Source organism: Podarcis cretensis, assembly GCF_951804945.1.
Source record: "Podarcis cretensis genome assembly, chromosome: 3".
Lineage (NCBI taxonomy): Eukaryota > Metazoa > Chordata > Lepidosauria > Squamata > Lacertidae > Podarcis > Podarcis cretensis.
Genome location: NC_137172.1, coordinates 38,671,391 through 38,687,329, shown reverse-complemented (window position 1 = coordinate 38,687,329; position 15,939 = coordinate 38,671,391). Strand labels below are relative to the sequence as shown.

The 15,939-nt window shown below is 38.8% G+C and overlaps 1 protein-coding gene across 1 annotated transcript in view; it reads left to right on the top strand.

Annotated features, from left to right (window-relative positions):
* Positions 1–15,939, top strand: part of ZFAND3 (zinc finger AN1-type containing 3) — a 145,697-nt gene that overhangs the window by 90,779 nt on the left and 38,979 nt on the right. Inside the window, exon 5 of the mRNA XM_079969355.1 lies at positions 12,273–12,338. Coding sequence (XP_079825481.1) covers positions 12,273–12,338 — 66 coding nt within the window. The remainder of the gene's footprint in view (positions 1–12,272; positions 12,339–15,939) is intronic.

Sequence of the window (15,939 nt, the reverse complement as noted above, 5' to 3'; positions counted from 1 at the left end):
GGGATGTAGATCTAGTTATTTATTTGGTATAAGTGCTAGGAAGGTTTGTACTTTCTCACCATTTTCTTTGGGACAATGTGATAAAGTGCTCTCTTTCAGTCACTTCTTCATTTGGAACGAAAAGGATTTTTCTCTAGACAGTAATTTTGATAAGTCACTTATTGTTTTTCAGTGGTGCTAAATATGTTGTTGGATTAATCTTGTTCATTGCATTTTATCTGCTTGGCAGATAAAATTCAAGGAATGGGAACAGGAGATAAAATCATCTTACACCTTAGAATTGGAACCTCTTAAATACTGTAGGGAGTTTTATAAAAACAAGCTTTCAGTCTATATCCACTTAGGAGCTCTGAAAAAGGCCAATTACTATAGTTGGTTACAAACATGAATAAAGTGTTCCAAGTAAAAATCACAGAAGTGACAATTCCAGTCAAGAATACTATGTTCAAGTATACTAAAACAACCATGAAAGCGATTTAAGTAGAAAGTAATAGTGTTTAATGTGATAAGTCATGTGATAAGACTGTTCCTAGACCGTACCAGTCGAGATTGAATGGCTGCCCATTTGGGAATAGGGGGAATGTTGCACACAGAAAACTAGCACAGTGGGAAGTAAAGCTAATATCAAACCCTTTACCAGAGAACTTTGGGGCTCAGGAGAGGATGTGGGTGCAGTGTGCAGGTTTCTGTATAAGAGAATTCAGTTGTGCAATGTCCCACCAGCAGTCTGATGAAGTACAGTCTAGGGACAGTTTTATCAAACGCAACTATCATTTCTCATCCTCCCCATAGATAACCTCTTGAATTAAGAATTCAAGAATTATGTAAACACAGTAAATGACCAATCTTTGGAATTGCATTTTTGCATTTTTGCATTTGTTTATTTATAAATGCATTTCCATACTGCCAAGTCATAAAATATCAGGGCAGTGTACAACATTTTTTTAAAAAACAAATCATTTAAAACAGTACAAAGCTATGAAGGTCTGTCAGCATAAAACAAGTTTTCAGAAGATGCCAGAATGTCACAATGAGGGTGCCTCAATCACTGCAAAAGATCTACTTGGTTAAAGTCCAGTAAACTGTCACATACTGCACTGTTTACTTGCTTAATGATTTTTGCCTCCCCTGTCTGTATGTGTGTGTGCACAATGTGTCTGCCTTACTCATTTATTTGCAATCTCATATTGCCTCTATTCCATCCATTCATGCATAGAAGCACCAGGAGGGTAATACAGAAAAAGTTCTAGATGCACTTTTCTCTGCAAATACCCCCACATACGGTTTCTTCAGTGGCCTAGCAGCTTCAGTCCATTATCTCTTGGGATTGTCCATTGTCTTCCTGAGCAGCTACTTCATTGGACCAGATTTGTCTTGCAATTTTTTTTTCTAGTTTGGCTGTAAAGATGTACGAAAGGGAGAACTTATTTCAAAAATATGCTCTTCTGTTCTAGGCTTCTGTACACTCACTAATGCATGCTCCGAGATGATAGATATTAGGCAGCACAGCCAGCAGCGCATTTGAAAATATTACCTATAAAAAAATTCTTTATGACTTCCTGCTGGGATGGCTGTAAGTGAAACAGTGGTTAGATTTATTTACAGTTCTAGCTATCTCTCTTTTCCCCCCACAACCCCCAAACAGTAGTTCTCTAATGTAGCTCAGATTAGTGTCATTTATCAGAGCTAATTATACAGCAGATGGAGCTTTTCTGATTGATGATGGTCTCAGTGTGGAAGGTTCTTTCCCATAATGAAGAATGCCCAAACTTTAAATGTCTTTTTTGATTTTAATTTAAGGGTGGCTTTTTCATATTATTTATTTTGTTTTGTAAGGAGTTCTATAATACATACGCTGCTTTCATTATAGCAGTGTTTCTTAAATGATTGATATTTTTTCAGTGCAGTGAGATGATGATGTACAGCTGCATACTTTTACTGAATAGATTTGCTTGTATTTCAGTAAACAAAAAAACAGTGTGGGATATCATTGAGTTAATCCTTACCAAATTGTGCATAGATCTTACTGCTTAGAAGTGGTGTTGTTAATAAAAACAATTCAGATGGCAGCCTTTTGTGATCTTTCTCCGTTCCAAACCAGCTCGACTTCAAGGTGCTAGCTGTGGTTAATTGCCCTACAGGCTAAGCACACTATAATTGTAGTAAGCCATTTTATTCATCATGTTGCAATAAAGATCTATCGTGTTAATAGTCTTGCTGAATGGGAAGAATTTTAAGCATTTTTATGAAGAGTCAGAATATTCTAGGAGGGGGAAAAATCTATAATTATATTTTGTGGCAGTTGGGTCTGGCAGGATATTAATGTGATTGCATGCATTCCTGTAATTCCAGTCATTCTTCTTACAAGCTATTTTTTTGTCCTGGGCCTGCTTGTATACAAGCCCATTTATTTCCTACAAAATCCGTATCTGAAAAGATGCCTCAAAAGTACAAGTAATTCTTAATTAGAGTTGCACCAGTTGCCAACAATATACTTTCTCAGAGGAGATGCTGCTTCCGACAGAGAAGGAAGTGGCCAAATATGAATCTTCCAAATGCCAGATTTAACCCTGACATATAACTTTCCTTCCTGCCACATTCCTGACTAACCCTCTACCCCCCCCCCCACATTAAGAGAATAAGGAAAGCTGACTGGATCAGGCCAAAAGCCTAACTGAACCAACATCCTGGTCTCACAGTGGCCAACCAGACCCCCATGAAAAACCTTAAAGTAGGACCTGAGCCAGGGGGTGGTGCACCCCATTTTTCACTTGAGGTGAAACTGGATGTGCTGCCCACTTCACTGCCCCCACTGCCAGTAGAGAAGAGGTACTGGCATTGGCACAAATTTCCAGCAAGGTCTGAGAGCAGCAGGACACCACAAGCATCCCTCCTAAGCGGCTTCTGCCACCTGAGGCGGCTTCTTCATCCCACCTCATGGGTGGACCGGGCCTAACCTGAAGACAACAGGACTTGCCTCTCCCCCCCCCCCCCCCCGGTTTCTAGAACTGGTATTCAGAAGCATACTGCCCCCAACCATGGAGGCAGAGGATAGCTATTGTGGCTGATAGCCATGGACAGCTTTATCCTCCATGACTTTGTCTAATCCTGTTTTAAAGCCACTCAAGTTGGTGGCAATCCGTGTTTCCTGTGGGAATGATTTCCATAGTTCAGCTGTGCACACCATGAAGAAGGACCGGATCTCTCCAATGAGCTCAATGTGGCATATATGGCCCACCCCTCCTAATTTAATCCCCACAACAACCCTGTGAAATAGTTCGGACTGAGAGACAGTGACTGGCCCAAAGTCACCCAGAGAGCTTCATGGCTGAATGGGGATTTGAACCCAGATCTCCCAGGTCCTTGTTCAACAATTAAACCACTGCACAACTAGCTCAATAGTGTAAGAATACATTTAGGCTCTATTGTCTGTTGGTTATTGTTTGGGCCTCCTAGTGTTTGTATTTATTAATTTATTTTTCTTTTAAAATGGCCTATCCTCCTTCCCCAAAGGGAGCATAATAGTAAGTGGTTCTCTTTAACAATGTGGATCATGAGGATAGGAAAGAGGGAGCCAAAACACATTTTTCTTTTAACCACTCCAGAACTCGCTTATTAGGGAAGTCTGTGTGTATTTTATTAAAAGGTCATGCCATATACTTTAACAATTTCATTTAGTTTGAGCCCTTCATCACCTTCTCTGGGGCTGTCACATTGTTTTCCTTTCCTCTGTGCAACTGCAGCTCAAGCTGACATGGTGCAGGTTTAAGTGAAATCTGAATTGTAATATAACATGAAAAATGTCCGTGTGGGAAATTTGACTTTGGCAGTTAGATCAGGTTGATATTTCAATAGCATTTCACTACACAGGACATGATGTCATTTTAATTTGCGCTTAACTTTTCCCAAGACTTTCCAAATTTCTATTCTTAAGCATGATTTAGAATGTTTTGAAGAACTGTCTAACATTATATTCCTGTAAAATGTTCACACGTCCTTTGTTAATGAAATGTGCAGTTGGGCTTAGATGTATTCTCGTCTCTACAAGTGGAATTAACTACGGATATTCCTCTTGCCCAGAATGTATCCATGTGTTTGTGTGGCAGCGGAACTGTATTCCCTAATCATTTTGGTTTCTGTCATAATGCACATGGTCAAATACCTCGCTTTAAGCCATTGAATATTCATTGTTCTTTAACCCTTTAAAAATTGCTATTGTAAACATGTTTTCTGATGCTCAGGCTTTCTTCTGCACGATCAGAACCAAAGAAATGAGAGGGAGACTAAAGGAATATAAAGATATATAGAATAATGATATTGCACATCAGGATTGCTTTGGGGCACAGTCATATAGCATATAGTACTTCCAGAGAAATGAATGGAAAAATGGAGCTTTTTTGAGTTGCTTTTTGATTTTCTGAAAGGACCCCAAATAGTCTGAAATCCTTGACAACCGTTCCAGGTATTCCTCTGTAGGCCTTGACATAACTGCAAACAAATGGGAAGTGATTTTCGGGGCCCATATAAGCCTTGCATTTGTTACAAGACATTGGTTTTGCATTCCATTGACCATAGAGCATTTTTTAATCAGGGACCCTATTTTAAGTAGGGAGTATTGTATTTATGTTACAAATGGGAATAGTAATGCAAAACGAATTGTGTTGACACAGATACCTTCATCTCAGTACCCTGCTTTAATGTATTCCCTACAGGAGACAAATGTATTCAGGAAATATACGGAAGGTTGTAAGGTTTGGCAGCGAAAGATTGCATAAAAATGTGTACATAAAAATCTGAATGATTAAATCTTCATCCATTTAACTAATTTTAACAATACAAGTTGATTCTCTAGAAGTGGTTGAAGCTTGGACAGCTAAGTAGTTTCTGCACGTGACAGAATGTTACCCATACATGCAGAAGAAAAGCAATGTGTCTCTGAAGACTTCCATTTAAGATTTAGCTTCCTTCTAGTTTATATCTCTTATATGTTTGTGATTCTAATTCATGGCTCTTTTCAAACTTGATTATGTAGATAAATTAGGGATGTCTATTCCAATTACACACATTCACAGCTAGATTCAGGGTTTAAGCAGGCTTCCCAAAACACCACTGTTGCTTATACTTTCTAGAGGTTCTTATAAGATTTGTTGCTGCCAACTCTCACAATGGGGATTCTTTTTAAGCTTGGCTACTCTTAAGTTCATGAAAAACCTTTTGGGTTCTGGTCTCTAAAGCCTCCGGCCAAAAGCATTTAAGTCTTTCGTACCTTGTTAGGAAAGCAGTTTTTAGAATACTGTATTTTAGATATTACAACATAACATTTCCTAGAGTGAAGATCTCTTAAGGGTGCTTAGAAACAGGAAGTCCTTGTGGACAAGGCAACTATTATCATCTTGTTTCCATGATCGCTGCTCCGTCTTCCCAACCCTGCTTATTCTGCCACTTCATTTAACTAGCAATAACTGGCTTGAGGATTGGCATAGTTGACATCTACCTTCTAGATTTCCAGCATATACTTGCTTGTCAAAACACTATGCTTGCAGTTGAAAGCCAGGAATAGATTGCACTGGGGGCACATATGTACATACATTTGCAGATATAAAGTTATGGAATATTCAGCAATGCTCTTTACACTGCAGTTAATGTTGATTTGAATTTAATTTTTGTTCTTCATTGTTGATAGATACCCCTAAAAGATCATCACTCTAAAGTTTCTACAGTGCCCAAGGATACTGGCTTTTCACATCATTAAGATTGGACTAATTGCCTCTCATAATAACGATGTGAAGTTTCTTACTATGAGGTTGAAACAAATATCACTCCATTCCAACTGGAAACTAATATCTGGAAAAGAGGAGGCATAATCAAGGGACAAGAAAATGCCCTGGCGTGTAGACTGTTTTTGTGTTCTGTCTTTGTTTATAATATGTCTCGTGTGTGTGTGTGTGTGTGTGTGTGTGTGTGTGTATACATGTATTGTCATGTGTAGAGGTAGGATTATGTAGTTCGTAAAGAAAGCTTTTGGCTTGTACTACATGTCATAAAATAAGAAAGCATGCTACTGGTCATAACAAACATGCAATGCATAAAAATATTTTTTCCTTGACATCTGAATCGAGTGAGGCTGTGCAGGCGCTGGACCAATGACTGGAGGCAGTGAGGCTGAACAAGATGGAGGTGCTGTGAATTGACTGTTTTCATGTCCAGGAATTGGGTTGACAGTCTGTTCTGAATGGAGTTGCACTCCTCTTGAATGAGAAGGTTTGTTGCTTGGAGGTACTTCTTGAGCCAGCATTGTCACTGAAGGCTGAAGTGGCATATTGGTAGCATAGAGTGCCTATTTTTAGGTACAGCCATTCATGGACTATGACAGCCTTGCCACAGTAATCCGTGCTCTGATAACATCCCAGTTAAATACCTGTAATGTCCTTTATGTGGGGGGCTACCTTGGCAGAAAGTTCAGAAGCTGCAATTTGCACAAAATACAACTTGCACAAGATAAATGAAAACCTGCCCTGGTCCCAGTATCCCATCAGTGTGAGCAGCTAACAATTCAGGAGTAGTTTGTCATCATCCCACCTACTGGAGCTTAAAGCAACTAACTTGTAATCCACAGCTGAAGCCTTCAGGACAAGGACAGGGCAACCGAAAGGCAGCTCTTTGTCTGCCAACAATGGATGTGGGGCTCAGATAATTTCACCAATTACCTTGTCTTCTAGCTCTCCTGTTCTGCCTTTTGTAGGTATTGGTGCATCATAACAACAACAATTTATACCGCGCCCATCTGGCTGGGTTTCCCCAGTGCATCTCCCATAGGAGAAATTCAGTCCACCTGTCCAGCTTTCCTCCCATCATCTGCTCCTTCTCTTTCTTTCATTCCTTCTCCTCTCCCAAATATACAGAAGAGCTGCCACTTGTTCATTGTCTGCTTGCTTGTTATCAGTGCAAAGAGCTAAGTAACTGTAGGGACTAGGATTATATGGAGCTTCTGTTTCTTCTATGTTCCTGGAACAGCTGCTCTAGTAGTCATTGCTACTTTACTGACTTCTTCACTGGCTGATGGTTTTGAGACACCTAGAGCACTTATATTTTATTTATTAATTCAGAGTTTCTCCAAAGTACAGCATAAAGCAATATTGGCCTGTCCTGCTCTTAGCTCCAGAGTCCTTTGTATGTATGAGAGGACTCAGAATTGGTATGGTCAGTTGTTACTGGCATGCTACCATGACCAGCCCAAATTTGTAGACGCTCTTTCATATGGCCTCAGTGAACAAAAGAAGATGTAGGTATTGTTCTTCACTGTGCATCCTGTAACAAACAGAATTCACCGAGAGGAGGGTGGTTGAAAGAACCAGGAGGTGAATAGGATGGAAATCACAGTAGCTGCATCCTTTCTTAGTGCCTCAAAAGTATCTACTGTCAGTTTCTTGGTCGTTATTTAATCTCACCCATCTTAATGTTTCAGAAGAAAGCAGGTTGTCAGAGTGATTGTCAGAGACCATGAGTGATATCTATCTAAGACCCATTGAATCAGCTTAAGACCATTGATTGCAGTGGGTTTACTCTTGAGTATGGCAAACATTTGATGCTCCCCATATGAATATACTAGTTTCCCCCCTTCTGACTGTGTAAACTTAACCCAGTCAGACACTTCCTTTTGCAAAGTTGTTTAGCAAATATTGCAGGAATTATATATTCTCAAGAAAGTATTGAAACTTGATGGAAGTAGTCAAGTAGATTTGTTAATCTAGGGTCCCTTCCAGGCTGCTGAGAAAATTCTGGTGAAGCATTCCATATAGTGGCTTTAGTATTATTACAGACATGGGAAATAATTTATTGCACACATCTGCATGCCGAGGGATGTTATAGCAAAAACTGTATTACAGAAACTTACTAATGTGTGTACATATGCTTTACTTCTAATTTAGATGCCCAAACTTTATCTGAATATGAGATTTGGTATGTCATTATGTCTAATCCTGCAAAGGTAAAATCATCAAGGAGATTATGATGGGAGTGAAATTGACAAGGTATTTAATAAGGGATGATGCATTTCTAATTAGTCCACAGTGCCTGTAGTTGAAAATTAATTGTGGTGTTATGTAAATGTCATGTTAATTAAGAGAGAATATTGGAAGTACAATAAATCTTTAAAAAGTTACCCATTTTAGTTAATATTTATGCAGGCTTCCAAAAGAATGATAGCAAGATATCTCAACTTTTAGATGTCTGTTCAGCAACCTGATTTCTTAGTTGATATGGGCTTCCTTTTTTTAATTGCAAGCATTCCAAAATACAGTTGCCTTTATAATATGCAAAAATTCTGCCTGTGCCGAGCCTTATAAAGGTTGGCAGTCATATGATTTATTCAGCTGGAAATCAACCTAGACTGATTCTAAAACAGTTTCCACAACCCACTGAGTGATATGGAAATGGGGCCTTAACATTGTGCATTCGTATCTACATCCAAATGTAATTGTTGAAGACCTAACTAACAGTTTAGGTTAGAACATGCCTTAATGTCATGTTGAATCTAGTGCCATGCTTCTCAAAATGTGAGGTGAGTGTGTTGGAGGTACCTGTCGTTGGTAGAGGAGACTTGACTATCAAGATATAAACCTTTTTCTGTAGTTTGATTAAGCCATTTAAGTATCTCTCTGCTATATTTTTATCAGTTTCTCCCATTCTCTTCCAGTATCTGTCTGCCTTTTTCCAGGATTGACTTAAGCATGAATATTGCTAATTAGTCCGCCTTTCTCATCTTGTGTAGAGTTGTGAGATATCAGAATAGATTTTTCTCTCTAGCACTGGGAGGCTTTAGTAGATAGAAAGGTTGAAAACTACCAATCCGGTACCAATTGAATGCATAGTACAGGCATAGGCAAACTTGGCCCTCCAGATGTTTTGGGACTACAGTTCCCATCATCCCTGACCACTGGTCCTGCTAGCTAGGGATCATGGGAGTTGCAGTCCCAAAACATCTGGAGGGCCGAGTTTGCCTATGACTGGTATATGGTAGCAATCTGACAAAGAGCAGGTGCCTAGCACACAGCAATTGGCTTCATTCTAAACTGGGACAGTGGACTATTTCAAACTCAGATTAGATTTAACCCTTTGACTCCTGCTGTGGTTCTGATACAGATCAGTGTTTCCACATCAGTAGTGTACTGGGGTGAGTGGGTCCTGGGAGCATTTTTTTTACCAGATCAAAGCCACAACAGGCAGGAAAGGATCCCCCTATAATGGCAATTTGAGTGGGGAAAGTTTGTACTCAGTGGCAAACTATGTGTTCAACATCTCATGAGGTTTGGCACATATATAGGAGAATACTTGATCACAGAACAACTTCATTCTGTCAGTGAGGGGCTTAAGCAAGCATGTTTTATTCTTCATCTACCTTTGAAAAATTTCACAGAAACTGCTGATTTGTGGCTAGAGGTAGGAGCAGTTGCTGGAAATACTGTTGCTTAGTTGCTTTTCAGTCAGTGTTTCTTATGAAATATATGATTGGACAATACACAAAGCATTTTTTATTACAGTTCTCAGCAAAAGAGTGCAAAAGAACGATAGGTGAAGTTCTGCATTAGAGGATAATGATGAAGGCCTGGATATGCTTTGATGTTTAAATCTACAGTGATTGCAACTAAATGTTTTACCCTACAATAAATGTGGGCTTCTGGTTATTGTTTTTTCCACAATAAGATGAACTTCCATTATATGAAGTCTGGAATAAGTTCTATCAAATTTCACTTCTAAAACCTGATGAAGTATAGAACTACTTCATCACGATTCCAACTCAGGCTATGTGGTGCCTGAATTGTAGAAAAATAATGTTCATCTGTTCTTCGAAAGGATATACAATCAGATTTAGATAAAATCTGAACACAAAATACGTTATACTCTTACGTTCTATTGATATTTCATAGTAAAAGCACTTTTTCACACGGCTATCCTATCTGCATTGTAATTATTTTACTCTTCTATTCAGAAGTACCGTATTTTTTGCACCATAACACTCACTTTTTTCCTCCTAAAAAGTAAGGGGAAATGTCTGTGCGTGTTATGGAGGGAATGCCTATGGGTGGCATGCCTACGGATTTTCCTCCTCTAAAAATTACATGCGTGTTATGGTCGGGTGCGTGTTATAGAGCGAAAAATACGGTATATGGTGGCTAAAATTTATTTGAACTGCACTTGCAGGAGATATTTATCACTTTGTTGCATCAATTAAGTGTTTTAAATTTGTTGTTAGCTGCCCTGAGCCCGGTTTTCTGAACCGGGAAGGGTGGGGTATAAATTAAAAAGTATTTATTTATTATTTATATCATAAATAAATAACACAACAACTCCCCATATATTGAATCTCTTCACAAGATCAGATTCCTTGTAACCACAACCAAGTAGTTAACACAGGTGGGAAGAATTCAGTTTTGAGATTTCTATGCCTCAGGATCACAAACATTATTTAGGACAGGTGTGGGGAACCTTTGCCCCCCTCCCCCCGATGTTGCTTAACTACAACTCCCATAAACCCTGATCTTTGGTTGTGCTTGCTGGGGCTGATGGGAGTTGTAGTTCAGCAACATCTGGAAGGCCAAAGGTGCCCCATCTCCGCTTTCAGACTGCTGGTATATATTTCCATCTATATTTCTTGGGCTTTATCCTATTTTGATATTTTGATAAAGGTCTAAATGTACAGAAATTGTATTCATGGTTACCTTATGTGAACAATTTCATATTTGGCTGTTAAATTATTCCTTACTGCAGTTCAGATAAGTAGCAGGATTTCTGAAAATGAAGGTACATGGTATTGTTAGCCTAGTAAGCACCTCATTTTCATTGCTTTATAATCTGAGTAAACTCTTGCAATGTTGCTTACAGTAAGGACTCACTAGGGTTCCATTTTGTTTCACTGGTTGCCTTTTAAGCAGCAGCTTGAAATGTGCAGTGGGAAAGCTCCCTAAAAATTGTCTTTTAATGTTGGTGAATTCCTTGGAGGACAACAAAACCAGTCTCTCATCAGTGCCCGCTAACTGTTACATGTTGCATTTTCCACAGGGAATAAATATTCATGATGACTTGTTCATATTGAGACACCTATACATGCAGGTCCCATTTTACAAACACAAGTGTGTTCCCTGGAAACAGTTTGTTAGGCAAGTGTTTGCAAAGTGAGTCAACAATTTCCATTCGCATAACAAGTTGACAATTTCCATTGTGTTCCTGACCATGGAATCTGTGGTGCATATAGCAAGGTTTGGGCACTAGTTCCTTGTGTTCAGATAAATGGATTTTTGCATAGCAAGCGTTCATAAAGCAGGACCTGCCTGTATTGGAAATAGTGTGTGTGAAGTGGCAGTGAGGGCAACTTACACAGAGGCATTTCCACAAGGATGTGCTATGTAATTTAGATTATTCAAGATGTTTAAGAAACATGTAAGAGGAGGCAGTTTTACCCCTTTATTGCAGATGGAGGGTTAAGAAAATAGTGACCTAACAAGTTAATGGCCAAGGTGAGATTTGAACTTGCAGCTTCTGATTCACAGGTCACTCTCTTAACCAGCTGTGTTGATTTGTGGGTGCATGCATATTGAATATTGTACAAGTATAAGCCCATCGACATAACTAGAGGAGTATTTTCATAACACTATTTTGCATTCAGTTATTGGTACTTGGGGACTCGCCTTTTACCATAATGACTTAATTTTAAGCTATAAGGTTATAATCAGTTATCAAAGCTGCAGTGTTGCCAGTTACATTTGCTGTCAATTCATTTCAGCAGGTATGTGTGTTTACTGCAATATATCAGACAATTATTAGGCAGCTGGCTTAACAAGCTCTCTGGAGATTTCTGCTCTGGTACATGTTGAGGTCTGCTAGGAAATTTAGAAGCCAGTCACTAAGCGAATTGCTAAATGGTTAGGATGTCATTTTTTAAAATTGAATATTGGTTTTAAATAATATATGTAAAGTTATATAGAATTTATTGTAGTATATGTTGCCTTGTTCATCAGTGTTGGCCATGACTGTTATCTCACCTCTCCTCTATATTATCCTACTGCAGAATTTTCCCGATGTCCATTTTTTGGTGTAGGAGCAGAGAGCTCCAGCTTCATTATTATTGTTGTGACTCTTCCACAGCATTTGTAGCATGCCTATGCAAGTTTGTATTGGTTACCTATATGCCTTTGGATATTATACTGTTCTGGATGACCAACATAGCAATAATGCAAAAGTAATTTTCTGGAACTGACTTATTTCTCTGTTTTCAGGTGGGCCATGCACAGATACAGCTCATGTCTCCTTAACCACAGCAACCAAAAGATCCTGCGATTCAGGTAAATCTTAATTTCTTTTTAAACATCACATCAAGCTATATAGTATGCTGAAGGAGAGAACAATATTAAAAAATAACACTGGGAACCAAGAGCTGCACATTCACCACGTATGTGTAAATAACCACAATCAACCACACACTCACCAAAACATCAAGAATTACCAAACCTTAAAAGACAGCTGAACAAATTGTTAGGGTTCCCAACACCTTAAAAAAATCAAATTAAAAGTTACCATTTACACTAAAATATACTACCATGGAGGGACACTTCTTACTTCCTGCAACAAGCAAGAGAGTCCTGAGCTATCCTAGGCCATGACAGGTACCACTGCTGACTACTAATGTTCCTTTTTGGCAATGAGCACAGCTGTAGCAGATGGGCAGTAGAAAAGCTTTGCTATGCTGCAATGCATGTCTCTCAATTTATTCAAGGCTGAAGGGCAAGTAGTCCTCACTCCTCCTACCTTTCTAACAAATGATACCAAAATTAAGCAAAATTATAGCTTCTACATTTGCAATGGTAGTCAGTTATTTGGCATCCCAGCCATAGTAGACACCCACTGAAACATTCTGGAATTGAACAGTCTACACAAGTGTCTTGGGGTACACCACCTTATTAACTTGCCATCTTAAACTATGCTTTATGATCTGGTAATAGCACAAGTCTAGTCTTAAGATTTTCTTACCAGCAGGATATCAGGATCCTGCCCACTGCAAAACCAGTATGTGACTTTTCGTGTGTGTGTGTGTGTGTGTGTGTGTGTGTGTGTTGTGTGTGTGAATGAGAATGAATCCCCAGGACAAATGTTGAAATTCCTTCGTATCAAAAACCTTGGGATCTCCATTGCTAGATTCAAGACCCACCCCAGCAAGGTAATCAGCTGAGTTAGCTATACTCCATCAGAATTCCTAGTTTTCAAGTGTTGGTGGGTGGGAAGAGATTACTAGCTCTGTACAGAAATAAAGTTTACTAAGATATCATTCTTATTGAGAGTAAGAAAAATAATAGCAAAACAGATTTTGGATGAAGCAAGCACAGCGCCCACTTCATCTCTGGGCAGAAGCTGGATCCTGAACAAATTCTTCCTTTCTACCCCCCCCCCCTTTTTTTTTTTTTTTGCTGTGGTCTTACTTCCATGAACAAAGAGAATGGCTTTCATTGACCATCAAAACATGGTAGCAAGCGGTAGATGCCCCTTAGTGTCTTAAGCTTGGGGTCTCATTGGGCCATGAAGCCTCTGTGCTTAATTGACCACAGTGTCTCAAGAGAATGCAAATGTGTAACATGACGGTAACCTCCTTTTTGAGTAAATAGGTTTTGATGTGTGCATAGGTGTCAACTTAAGGGCAGTGGCATTGATTTTGACACTCAGTGTAGCTGCATGGAAACTGATATGTCATTAGCTCAGGGATATGCCTATGAAGTGCATCTAAACTAAAGAAACAGAATAATTTTGGAAAGGGGGAGGCAGAAAAACTTCCCCATATCAGAAATTGCAGCACCTAATAGTGATTCTGCTACATTCACTAGCATAATACGAAGCCATTTATGTTAAGGTAGAGATAAATGAAAATGCCCCTTAATGGTTAGCTCCAACATTCTCAGTGCTAAAAGATTTTGCATCTAAAATAGCTGTGAAGCCAATCTACTCTATCCCAGTAGTCCGGCCTTGTATTTTCTGAAAAGAAATAACCACATAAGATTCACAAAGGAATGGAACAACATTTCCTGCTTTTTTCAATTTTCACTTCTGGTAGTTTTGGTGTCTATAATACTTTCGCACTATTAAAATGTTTATGTTGAATATATTGAATAGGAAAAGTGTTGAGCCCCCATCCCTTTTCGGTGTAAGTACTTAAGCGGTAAATTTGGCCTTGGCCCTGGCTGCGTTCACATGTTTGCAGATAGCATTTAGTTTGCCCTTTATAAATAGGCATGGGCGACGTTATTTGCATTTTAATACGAACTTACCTAATTTGCACTTCCCAGAACAATGCAGAAACCGAAACACAGTTACCCTTTGAAATTTGTACCTTTCTGAAATTTGTAATGCTGTTTTCGAATCAAAAAATGGACAGAAAAATGCATATTATTATAGAGAATTATATAGAAAAATATGTGTATTAGTACAAAACACAGTTTATTAAAACATTACTTTCATAAATATATGTATTAAGCAAAATTGCTTAAAAAATGCATACATTGTGAGAAATGAGAACAAGATTTATTATGTACCACTTAATGCCAAAATAGGCTTCTAAGCAGTTTTGAGAATATAAACACCAGTTTCACAACTTTATTGAAATACACAGTAATTAAAATGATAGGTTTTTTTGTGCAGACTTCTGTGCCAGTTTACGAATCTGAGCTTCACAACAGGGAACTAAGCTTCACAACAGGGAAAATGAGAAACTGAGAGAAACAAAAAATGACAGATTTGTCTGTACCTACCTTCAAGCATAATATATACCTTCTAGCTTCTTCCTGCAAGAAAAGTAGTCCCAGTCAAACATGACATAATTCCACCATAGTTTGTAGAGATATTTATCTGTTAAGTACAGGGTTGTGCTTTTCTAGATTGGGAGCAGTTGCTATGATTGAGCTTTTAAAGGTGTCAGTTTGCTTGGAAATGCTAGAAAGTAAGTGCAGTGGATATACCAAATCCAATGGCTAGTTTCTTGGCTTTGGCTGTATTTTTTTATTTTTTTTTTAGCTTCCTCTTTTACGCTCACATTTTTATCATGCGTAATATGTGCAGCAAGGACAAAAAAAAAAACAAAAACCGCACAACCCTCTGGTTCCACCATTAATTAGGTATGCTATTGCTCTGCAGTGGTAACGTGTCTGTGCTAACAGTATAAAAAAGGTTAGTGAGGCCTTTTATTATAAAAACAACTTTGAGAGAGTTTTGTTGTTTCATTTGACCTTTAAGGTGCTCTTTAAGGAGCTCTTTAGTATTTGACTGGTGGCGGGCACCATGTTACAAATTCAGCTCTCTTTGGACCTTCTCACTGGAAGGCATGTGATGATGGAACACCGACAAAGGTGCACTCTACATCATAGGTCCTGACAGTGACAGCGCCCATTAATGACACTTTTTTACCCTGCTCACTGCTCAGTTGTACTAATAGAACAGCACATCAAGCAAGGCTGTAAATAAAAGTTATCACCTAATAGGTGGGCACTGAAGTGGAACGCACAGGAGCTGAGGCATAGAGGCCTTATTACCGCTCATCAGCAATTATAAACAGGATAAAGTGTCCAGGACTTGCACTGACACAGCAAAGGCTAATAGAGGCTGGGAGATGATAATGTACCAAGATAGCATGATGGATGTTGATGGAATTTTACTGTCTCGTTTTGCTGCCTATTTCTGATATCAATTGTATTATCTCCTCCATATTTCCATATCTTTTTTTCGGAAGGGAGGCAAAATGTGAAAGGATGCTATGCATTTAGTACACTGCACCCCATGGGTTGCATTTAAAAGATTTGAGGTTACTATCGTTATGGTTACCATACATTAAAAATAACTAACATTGGCAAAGTGTCTATCGTAGGTCCCCCTGCACCCTAGGATTTTATTTTATTTTTTGTACTT